Source organism: Panthera pardus, unplaced genomic scaffold (genome assembly GCF_024362965.1).
Source record: "Panthera pardus isolate Hobbes unplaced genomic scaffold, ASM2436296v1 HiC_scaffold_12, whole genome shotgun sequence".
Lineage (NCBI taxonomy): Eukaryota > Metazoa > Chordata > Mammalia > Carnivora > Felidae > Panthera > Panthera pardus.
In genome coordinates this window covers 7,380,406-7,391,697 of record NW_026526677.1, presented here as the reverse complement: position 1 = coordinate 7,391,697, position 11,292 = coordinate 7,380,406, and the positions used below count along the sequence as shown (strand labels likewise).

The following is an 11,292-nucleotide window of genomic DNA, read 5'->3' as shown; positions in this document are numbered from 1 at the left end:
TTTTTAGGTTTATTTTGAGAGGGGGAGAAGCAGAGGAGGGGCAGAAAGAGAGGGAGAGAGAGAATCCCAAGTAGGCTACGTGCTGTCAGCACAGAGCTTGAGGCGGGCCTTGATCCATCGATGGATAAAGGGATGAGCACACTGTGGTCTATACACAGAATGGAATATTATTCAGCCGTAAAAAGGAGGGACATCCTGACACATGGTAGCGCGTGGATGAACCTTGCAGACATGCTAAGTGAAGTAAGGGCATCACAAAAAAAGCCAACCCCTGTGTGATTCCACCTGCATGAGGTCCCTAGAGTAGTTGACTTCACAGACGCAGAAGTAAAATGGTGGTTGCCACGGACCATGGAAGGGAAACAGGGAGTTACTGTTTAACAGGTAAAGGCGTCCAGTTTTGCAAATGGATGGTGGTGATGGTTGCACGCTATGAATGTACTTAAAACTACTGAACTTAAGGGGCGCTGGGGCGGCTCAGTCGGTTGAGCGTCCGACTTCCGCTCAGGTCATGATCTCGCAGTTGGTGAGTTTGAGCCCCGCGTCGGGCTCTGTGCTGACGGCTCGGAGCCTGGAGCCTGCTTCGGATTCTGTGTCTCCCTCTCTCTCTGTTCCTCCCCCGCTTGCACTCTGTCTCTCCCTCTCTCTCAAAAATAAATAAAGATTAAAAAAATTTTTTTTTAAACTACTGAACTTAAACATGGCTAAGGAGGCAATTTTACATTATGTATATTTTACCACAATAAAAAAAAAAAAATTGGGAAACAAAGCGTCACCCGTCAAATGTGGAAAGTAATGCAGGTGCTGACTGTCCCATAGGGTTGGAGAGGGAGTAAATGAAGCGGTGAAGACGAAAATCTTAAGGGCAGCTAGGCGCGAGGAGAGGGCTTGACTGTCTTTGGCAAAGGCCTCCTCTCCAGGCTTGGAGCCACAGGCCCGGCTCCCCCAGCCGCTAAAGGATCTTGGGAAGGGGATGTGGACTCCGGGAATTCTCGTGCCAGGACACTCTCTTCTCTAGCTCCGAGGTTTTTGAGATTCCTGGATCTGAAACAAACACAGACACAGCCAGCGACCCTGCCCCAGCAAGGCGCAATCAGTGAACGGGGCCCAGGCCTCATTTCCGGGCCCTGCACCTTGGCTCCACCTTTATAAAGAGGTGGGGAGGGGGCCGTGTCGCCATGCAGTCCCTGGGGTCCCGCCGGCCTGCCTTTACCCCTCTTGAAGGTGGTGCAGCTTTGGAGAAGCCCTTACCCGGGGAGCCGCAGCTGGGAGGCGAATGTGGAGACCGAGCTGACTCCAGGCAGAGGTGAGCGGTGATGGCCCGAAGCCCCGCCCCCTCCCCAGGAAGGGGCCTGATTGGCGGAGGGCTGCGAGGGCGGGGCAGCGCCGGGGCTCTATAAATACAGCCGCTCTGCACCGGGAGTTATGCTGTAGGTAATGCCCTAGCTCAGGTAAGGCTTTTTGGAGGAGGCTGGGCTGCTTGTGGGAGCCTAGGTGGAGGCCCCCGGGTTGGGCACGGGGTGCCGGGCCGCACCTTCTGAACCCCGTAGTTGGCGTCTCTCCCCGTAGCTTGAAACGTTTGAGGTGCCCCCCGCTCAACTTGCTCTGAAGGCACCCCGCCCCCCCACCCCCCCACTCCCGAGCCTCAGTTTCCTCTCCACGAAGAAAGGGGTTGGTGGTCCTTCCAGGTATGCCACTTTGGTGTGGGGTGAAGGGGTAGTTGGGAGTTGGGGAGCAATTAAGCTCTTAGGCTCTGGGGGGGTCAGACAGGCCCCACAGTTAAGTAGCCGCGAGTCTTGCCCGCTTCGGCTCCTGTGTTTGCAAAAGGGGTATTGGGGTGTACCCATCTTCTGGGGTTTAGCGCTCAGCGGCGCCAGAGGTGCCTGTCGCTCCCATTCTTGCTCTCCGGCCTGGTCTGGGGGGGGTGGGGGGTGGGGAGCTGGGACGCGGTGCGAGAGCTGCAGCAAGTCGGCTGCGTTTCTGGCCTCCCCAGCCCACGCGTACCCCAGTTTCTGCCTCCGAGCGCCGCCCCCACCCCCATCTCCACGCCCGACTCTCCATCTTCTGGAGGCCCCCTGTCTGGCCACCCTCGACCCTCTCGACGGGTGGGGGGCAAGGGCGTCGGGGCCGAGTCCCGAGGCTACTTTCTCCACAGGCCATCCTGCCCCACCGCGCCCTACCCGCCCCCACCCCCATGAAATGAGCGACACTCAAGACTTTGCCACTTTCCCCGTGGTTGCCACCCAGGTGAAGCTGGGGGGCTGGAGCCGTCAGGGTGGGGGCAGCGTGTCTCTCTGCCCGCGCCCGCATCAGGAGCTCCAGGCCTTCCTCAGCCTTCTGGGTGAGTTCCCCGGGGGTGGGAGTGCCCAGGGGGGGAGGGGGAGTGCTGGGGGACTTGGGGGGACCCAGTGTGAGAGGTGGGACCTGCCCAGGGCAGGCATCTGAAATCTCTGTCCCTTCCCTTCCCAGGTGACCCCAGGGAGAAGGGGGGGGGCATGTCAGCAAGTGGGTTGGGTGGAGGCTTGGGCTCTGGGGTGCCACTCTTGGCTTGTGTGGGGGGGTGGTAACCCCAGTCCATCATGTCTCTTCTCTACTCCAGAGCATAGTTTCCTGCAGGAATTCCTTTCCAGAGATCCCTGTTTCCAGATTTCAGATAAGGTGAGGTGACACGGAGTAGAAGCCCAGTCACAAGAGGCTTGAATGCTGCTATTTCATTGAGTCTCCCGGTCTGATGGAGGGAGCACCTCCCTTTTAAATCCTTGTTTTGTTTTGTTTTTTAAAATTATTTTTAAGTCTATTTATTTTTGAGAGAGACAGAGACAGCGTGAGCAGGGGAGGGGCAGAGAGAGAGAGGGAGAGAGAGAATCCCAAGCAGGCTCCGCACTGTCAGCCCAGAGCCTGACGCGGGGCTTGAACCCAGGAGACCGTGAGATCGTGCCCTGAGCTGAAATCAAGAGTCAGATGCTTAACCGGCGGAGCCCCCCGGGCGCCCCTAAATCCTTGTTTTCACCCCACTACTTCCCCTGGGTTCTCTAACCTGCACCACGGCTTCCTTGGGTGCAAATGGCCCCTCACGGCCCCCTCTCCCGGTGCCTAACTGTCACCTCTGCCCCCCTCTGTGTCTGCAGTATCTCCTGGCCATGGTGCTGGTCTACTTCCGGCGTGCCAACCTGAAGCTCAGCGAGTACACCCACAGCAACTTGTTCTTGGCGCTGTGAGTGCCCAGGGCAGGAGCGGGGGACCCTTGCTAGGAGTTGTGGGAGGGGGCAGGGCAGATGCTTACTTCTGCTTTCCGCCCCCTGCCTCCGAGGCCAGGTTTCTTGCAAATGACATGGAGGAGGATCTGGAGGACCCTAAATGTGTGATTTTTCTGTGGGCCCTGGGAAAAGATTGGCGTCGTCAGGTGGCAGACTTCCTGCACCAGAGGGATAAGCTGTGGGCCCGGATGGGCTTCCGGGCCATGGTGAGCCGCCAGTGCTGTGAGGAGGTGAGGCCCCGCCGCCATCCTGGGGTCGGGGAACAAGGCCGGACCTCCCACCCCCATTGACTACCCGCTCTCCTCATGCCAGGTCATGGCCAAGGAGCCGTCCCATTGGGCCTGGACTCGAGAGCGGCGTCCCCACCACGGTGGAGCTCAGAGGGGCTGCCCAAAGGCCCGGGTGCCCCTGCCTGGAGGCCCCGGCCTCTCGCCTCCTCACTGTTCCCTCTGTGGCTTGCTCCCTGCCCACGGCCTCTGCAGTCACCAGCCCCGCCCCTTGCCTGTCTTATCCGAGTGCCCTTCCCCAAACCCTGAGTGCCATTGCCCTCCCTCCCAAGCTTGTCTCTCAGTGGCCGAAGACCCCTTGGTGGGGGGCTTCCTCATCATCCTGCCCCCCCAACTGCAGCTGGAGCCGGGCACGTACACTCTCCACAGTGAGTTGGGGACAGGAGCGGGGGGTGGGCTTGGGAGCTTGGGAGGCAGATGTGGGGCCCAACAGAATGGGAAGTAGGGGCACAGGGCCTGGGGTCCAGCAGGCCTGGGCGCACGTCCCAGCTCTGCCACCTCCTAACCGTGGGCGCTTGGTGGGTTTCCTCTCTCAGCCTCTCCCTGACCTTTCTCCCCAGTCCTCCCGAAGCCTCCACCGTGCCCTAGGCGCTGATATTTGCAGGGTGAAGAGCAGCCCGCCTGCTTGTCTGCTGACCCAAGCCCTACCGGCCGTGGGCCCCCCCGCCCCGCCCCGGCCTTCTGTCTTATTGGCCACAGGCTGGCAGTGCTGCCCAGGCCCCCCAGTCCCCTCCTCCCAACTGTACCCACTCTGACCCTGGCCCCTCTAATAAACTCGTGTCTACAGGACACCGACTGTGCTTAGGCCCTGGCCTGGCTCCTTGACGCAGGGTAGGGGTAGGGAGGGAATTGGAGGAGGGGGGGGGGGGGGGGTCTGCCAGCTCTAGGTATCAGTGATTGAGACTCATGAGCAGAGGCTCTGTAATAACAGTTTTCCTTTCCATGGATGACCGGTCATCCTGAGCCTCAGTTTCCCCTCTGTAACATCGCCTATGCATGATGAACTGTACACACAGCGTAGCTGGGGTTGAATGAGATGAAAATACTCGCAGTCCTTACAAGGCCCCGGAACCTATAGGACAAAAGAAAGCTTAAATGGAGAAGTACTCTGTGGTTAGCTCAGACAGGGCTGCAGGGCCTGGTCTGTTTAGGAATGACACTTGGTGACTGCCTTGGGCTACAGTCACATATAAGGTAATTCTTATAATACATCTACCCCCCATCCCCAAAAGTCAACTTGTTAATGAGAGAGCAGAGAAGGCTTTCCAGAGAAGGTGGCGTTTGAACTGGGTCTTGAACAATGTCAAGTTTGCCCATGAAGGGACAGAGATTGGGAGGTAGGATATTCTTGGATAGTCTAGAGTCGAGACGAGCACTTGGTCTCTGATGTCAGACAGCTTAAATCCAAATCCCAGGTTCCTGTGTGACCTTGGCATGTTACTTGATTTCCATTGCCTCCTCCGCAAAATGGGCATTACTCTAGGATGGGTGTTGTGTGAGGTTTGAATTTCATCAATCCCAGAGGGTTTCACGCTGTCTCGGGAACAGAGCCCAGGGGCGCCTGGGTGCCTCAGTCCGTTAAGCGGCCAGACTCCATCTTGGCTCAGGTCTCGATCCCAGAGTCTCTCAGGATTGTGAGTTCAAACCTGAGTTGGGCTTCGTGCTGGGCCGGAAGCCTACTCAAAAAAAAAAAAAAAAAAAAAGAGGAACAGAGCTCAGATGGAAGCCCCAGGTGTTACTAGTGGAGGGAACGCCTAGGGAAAGTCTGGAGGGGAGGGTGTGTTTGGGGAATGGCTGGAGGTGAAGCTGGAAAAGTCCACATGGTCAAACAGGGGAGTCTGGACACCATTACCTTGTGTGCTCTACGAGTGGCTCCCGAAAAGTGTAGAAGTAAGAAAGCCTGGAGACTGAGCCCATTAGAAGCCAAGACGAGGGCTACAAAGTATTTTTAATTTGTTTTTCTTTTTTTTTTTTTAATTTTTTTTTCAACCTTTTTTATTTATTTTTGGGACAGAGAGAGACAGAGCATGAACGGGGGAGGGGCAGAGAGAGAGGGAGACACAGAATCGGAAACAGGCTCCAGGCTCCGAGCCATCAGCCCAGAGCCGGACGCGGGGCTCGAACTCACGGACCGCGAGAGCGTGACCTGGCTGAAGTCGGACGCTTAACCGACTGCGCCACCCAGGCGCCCCTAATTTGTTTTTCAAATAAGTAATATATTCACCTGTACCTTTTAAATTCTTAACCAAGAGTCACCTCCTACCCCTGGCTCCTCTCCCTGGAAGCTATAAAACTTGTCGTTTGTGTCCTTCCACAGAAAGAATATAAACATCCATAACCAAATGTGGTGTAATAAAAAAATATGTATATATATTTGGTCTTAGTCCCTGGTTCCCGGTACAGAGTTACTAAAACCCTTACAATGTTCTGAGTCATAGGAGTGACTTCTGTTATTCACGGTGAGCCCCTTTGGGCCACACCTGAATTTGTGTTAATGAGGCAACTCAGGGTGGGGCCCCCACCTAACTTCAGAGTGGGGGCTGGTCATCCGAAAGACGGGTCAAGAGTGGGAAGTGGAGGAGAGGAGAGGACTGCAAATTGGAACATTTCTGGGTTGATGAACAGAGACTGTACCCAGGGCGGGGGGACATGGGGGGTGGGGGGGGTGCCACCTAGAAAGGCCAAGGAAGCTCTTTCCCCCTCTCCACCATACCTTGCCCTACACACCTCTTCTATCTGGCTGCTTCAGGGTTGTATCCTTTATTTTTTTTTAATTTTCTAATGTTTATTTTAGTTTTGAGAGAGACAGACAGACACAGCGTGCGCGGGGGAGGGGCAGAGAAAGAGGGAGACAGAATCCGAAGCAGGTTTCCAGGCTCTGAGTTGTCAGCACAGAGCCTGATGCGGGGCTCGAACCCACAAGCTGTGAGATCATGACCTGAGCTGAAGCCGGATGCTTAACTGACTGAGCCACCCAGGCACCCCTAGAGTTGTATCCTTTAAACAACTCGTACACAAAGCACTTTGTTGAGGTCTGTGAGTGTTCTACCAAATCAGCAAAGCTGAGGAGGGGGTGGTGGGCACCCCAGATTTGTAGTAAGCCAGACAGGTGTGTGGGTCACCTGGGCATCCCATTTGTGGCTGGCATCTTGTGGGACTGAGCCCTTAACCTACAGGGTCTGTACTAACTGGGAATTTATGTCAGAACTGAACTGTAAGCACCTAGTTGGCGTTGGGGAGTTGGAGAATTGGTGTGGAAAAGTCACATGTATTTGGTATCTGGGAAGAAACACATTTGATGTGAGAAGCGGTGTCAGAAGAAAGACACCACACCAAATTTTATATATATATATGCCCCCCTCCCTTTTAAAAACTCAAAGGGAAGAATTCCATGCATCCTGGCGTGTGCTTATCCACATATTTTGAAGACGGTTCCTTATCCGTGTTCCTTTTGACAGCTCTATAGTATTCCTCTTCATGGATGGACCAAAATGTAACTTGTTCCTTACTGATTGACATTGAAGTTGTTTCCAGAGTTCTGCTATTCCCAACAGTACTACAGTCACTAAGACTGGGTAAGGATATCATTATTCAAAAGGGAAAAGATATCTGTACTCTGGATTCCTAGAACTGCCCGAAGGCTACATCAAAAGAGTCGTTACAATTTTTGCCAGAGGTCCCTCTATAGAGGCTGTACCCATATCGACCCCCGCTTCCAGCAGTACGCGTGAACGCTCTTTTCCAGAATATTCACGGGTCAGTAACCTACCAGATCTTTTTCTCTTTGGGAAATGATCCCTTGGTGAAGTTCAAATTTGCATTTATTTTTCTTTTGAGTGAATTCAGAGTCATCCCTTTAAGAACTGTTTATCTCCTGGGGCGCCTGGGTGGCTCAGTCGGTTAAGCGGCTGACTTCAGCTCGGGTCATGATCTCACAGTTCGTGAGTTCAAGCCCCGTGTCGGGCTCTGTGCTGATGTCTTGGAGCCTGGAGCCTGCTTCGGATTCTGTGTCTCCCTCTCTCTCTGCCCTCACCCACCCCTGCCCTGCTTGTGCTCTGCCTGTCTCTTTCTCAAAAATAAATAAACATTAAAAAAATGTTTTTAATTAAAAAATAAAAATTTAAAAATCTTAAAAAAAAGAGCGATTTGTCTTTTTTTCTGTGAACTACCCTGTTCTTTGCCCATTTCTCCTGTTTTCGATTTCTGATTGACATAAAAGGCTTTGCGGGAAAAATAGCCCTTCAAGATGTAAATTGTAAGTATTTTCTTCAGTTCATTACTGACTTTGCTGTGCAGATTTTTTAATGTAGTAAAATAAGTTTTTGGGGGCTTTTGGGGCTTGTGTCATGGTTGAAAAGACCTTTTCCACACTGACATGACTAAAGAATCTTCTCCCTTAGCTCTTGGCTACATTTTTGTTTTCATTTTTTCCTTTTAAATCTTGGGTTCATCTGGAATTTATCATATACAAAATTCCTTCCTATATTCCTAATGCCTTTTATTAAAAAACTCAACTTTTCTCAACAGATTTGAAATGTTACTTTTATTATATGCTAAATTCCTGTGTGCATTTGGATCTATTTCTAGATTTTTCTATCTTCCAATGATCTATGTGTGTCAATACCCGTCTTTAATTACATTAAATTATCATGGATTTGTTGTGTTTTAATATCTGGTAGAGTTAGTCTCCCCTGATTTTTCTTTGTTTTCGGAAATCTCCTGGTTATTCTTATTTCATTTCCCTATGAACTTTATTTTTTTAAGGTTTTTAAATTTATTTTTGAGGCAGAGAGAGAGGGAGAGAGAGAATCCCAAGCAGGCTCTGTGCCAGCAGCGCAAAGCCCAACACAGGGCTCGAACCCGTGAACTAGGAGATCATGACCTGAGCCGAAATCAAGAGTCTGAGGCTTAACCAGCTGAGCCACCTAGGTGCCCCTCCCTGTGACCTTCAAATCAGCTTTTCTAACCACCTCCCAATCAGAATATTAATTGTGATAAATCTGTAGATGACTTTAAGGAGAACTGACATCTTTGTGAAGTATCTTAGTATCCAGAATAAAGCGTCTGTCCCCTGACTTCTTCTTTCAGATGGCACCAGTGGCCAGTGGCTCCCCAATTTGTACTTCTGAGAGCTGTTCCCTCCTCAAGCATCTCTGCTTGGAGGGATTGTTCCCAAAGGTCTTCCGCTGTCTCCCCAGCTTGGTGAGTCCCCCTGCCTCATTAATCCACTTAAGTGGTCAAGCCACATCAAGGGTTCAGTGTTATCTTTGATCCCTCCCGGTGTTCCAAGAGCCAGATCTAATCAGTAATTAGGTCCTATTGGTGTGTGTGTGTTTTTTTAAGACTAATTTTTACGATTTTTATTTTCTGAGTAATCTCTACACCCAACGTGGGGTTCAAACTTACAACCCCAAGGTCAAGAGTCACATCCTCTACCAACTGAGCCAGCCAGGCACTCCAAGTCCTGGTGGTGTTTTTAACAGCTTATTGAGGTCTAGTTGACATACAATAAACCACGTATACTTAAAATGTACATTTTGTTTTGACATGTATACACCCATATCACCATAATCGAGATAGTGAACACAACCATCACCGCAAAAAGTTTCCTCGAACCCCTTGTCCATCCTTCCCTCGCACCCTTTCCTACCTGCCGGCCCCCACTCTCGCCTCCAGGTAACCACTGATCTGCTTTCTGGCACTCAATTGGCATCCTTTCTCTGGAATTTTCATATATGTGGAATTACACAGGATGAACTCCTGCCTGGCTTCTTACATTGGTTGTAATTGTGAGATTCACCTCTTGTTCGTCTTTACTGCTGGGTACTGTCCTGTTGTACAAGCATACCACAATTTGCTTATGCATTCACAATGCATGGATGAACATTTGATTGGTTCTAGTTTGGGCTGCCACAATTAAAATTTCTATGAATAGCTTTCAGCTCTCTTGCTCTGAGGAGGCCCCAGTGCAACTTTCGTCGCTAGTCCCGAAATCATCCGGCACTAGCCACCTCCACCACGCCGCTTACATTCGAGCCCCAGGAGATCAAAACGGTATACCTAAAGTGCACTGGCAGGGAGGCCGCTGCCGTGTCTGCCTGGGCCCCCAAGATGGGCCCCTTAGGGTCTGTCCCTCAAGAAGATTGGTAACGACATTGCCAAAAGAAACTGGTGATCGCAAGGGCTGGGGATGACAGTGAACAGATAGGACGCCATACGGGCGGTGCCTTCTGCCTCTCCCCTGATCATCAAACCCCTCAAGAAACCACCCAGAGACAGAAGCAGGAAAACATGAAGCACGGTGGGAACGTCACTTTGGATAATATTGTCAAGTTACTGGACAGATACCGCACCCACCTTTAACTAGAGCACTTGGAACCCACTAAAGAGATCATGGGGATTGCCCCGTCTGTGGGCTGCAGTGTTGATGGCTGTCACCCTCACGACACCATAGATGTCAGCAGTGGTGCAGTGGGATGCCCAGCTACAAAGGAAAAGATTTCAAGGAAAGATCGTTTGATGACCGTCCCTACCAAAGCTATGAATATTCATACACAAGTCTTTGGACATACGCTTTTATTTCTCTTGGGTAAAAGCCTAGGAGTGGAAAAACGGGTCATATATGGTAGGTGTATGTTTTAACTTTTTTCTTTTTTTTAAGATAGACTATTTTTTAGAGCAGTTTTTGGTTTACAGAAAAACGGCTCCTTAAATACCAAGAATTGGGCACATACCCCCCTCTTTCTCCCTCACATTGTTTCTCTTGTTAATATCTTACATTTGTGTGGTATAATGTCATGTAACTATCATTGTAGTATCATACAGAAGTTTCAGGCCCTCAAGATGCCCCCAGTTTCATCTATTATCCCTCCCCACCTCCACCAAACTCTTGGCAACCACTGATCTTTTTTTTAACTATCTCTAGTTTTGTCTTTTACAGAATGTTACATAGTTGGAATCCTACGCTACATAGTTTTTTAATGGCTTCTTTTTTTTTTTTTTTACAAGTTTATTTTTTTGGGGAGGGCAGAGAGAGAAGGAGAGAGAGAATCCCAAGCAGGCTCTGCCCTGTCAGCACAGAGCCCCATGTGGGGCTCAGACTCAGGAACCCATGAGATTAAGAGTCAGACACTCAGCTGACTAAGCCACCCTGATGCCCTGTTCTTTTACTGAGCAATAGGCATTTCTTTAAAGTTTATTTATTCCTTTTGAGAGAGGGGGAGGGGGAGAGAGAGAGAGAGATGGAAGCAGGTGCACTCGAATGGGGGAGGGGCAGAGAGAGAGAGAGATGGGAGCAGGTGCACTTGAATGAGGGAGGGACAGAGAGAGAGAGAGAGAGAGAGAGAGAGAGAGAGAGAGAGAGAGACAGAGAATATCCCCATCAGGCTCTGTGCTGTCAGCGCAGAGCCCCAGGTGGGCCTCCTTCCCCCAAACTGTGAGATCATGACCTGAGCAGAGATCAGGGTTGGAGGAGGCAAGAGAGGAAACGGCGCATGCAGATTAAAACAAAACAAAACAACAAAACAAAACAAAACACATCAGGGGGCCGGCGGCTCGAGCTAGGGAATGAATCGTAGGTTCAAGAGAGAAGTAGACGGATCTGATAACTATTTAGGATACATCATATCAAAGTCTAAATCAGCCCGGATTATACACCTAAATATAAACCCTAAAACTACAGATAAGCCTAGTGTTGCTTGAGCAGAGCGTTAGGGCAGGGCTAGGTGAACCATGGGCGTTTCCATTCC

General features: G+C 51.1%; 1 protein-coding gene across 4 annotated transcripts; it reads left to right on the top strand.

Annotated features, from left to right (window-relative positions):
• Positions 1-736: 736 nt before the first annotated feature.
• On the top strand, positions 737-10,386 carry SPDYC (speedy/RINGO cell cycle regulator family member C). 4 transcript variants are annotated; one of them, XM_053899475.1, is made up of 7 exons: positions 737-1,306; positions 2,156-2,341; positions 2,600-2,658; positions 3,129-3,214; positions 3,316-3,487; positions 3,570-3,912; positions 8,633-10,386. In XM_053899475.1, exons 2-7 carry the CDS (start codon positions 2,200-2,202, stop codon positions 8,671-8,673), a joined length of 843 nt encoding a protein of 280 aa, XP_053755450.1. In that variant the 5' UTR covers positions 737-1,306; positions 2,156-2,199; the 3' UTR covers positions 8,674-10,386. The 4 variants fall into 4 exon arrangements, 3 of the variants coding, with proteins under 3 accessions (XP_053755450.1, XP_053755451.1, XP_053755449.1); XR_008421101.1 differs by lacking the exon at positions 737-1,306 and having other exon boundaries at positions 1,587-2,341; positions 8,633-8,746; positions 9,480-10,386; XM_053899476.1 differs by lacking the exons at positions 737-1,306; positions 8,633-10,386 and adding an exon at positions 4,081-4,348 and having other exon boundaries at positions 1,588-2,341.
• Positions 10,387-11,292: the final 906 nt, after the last annotated feature.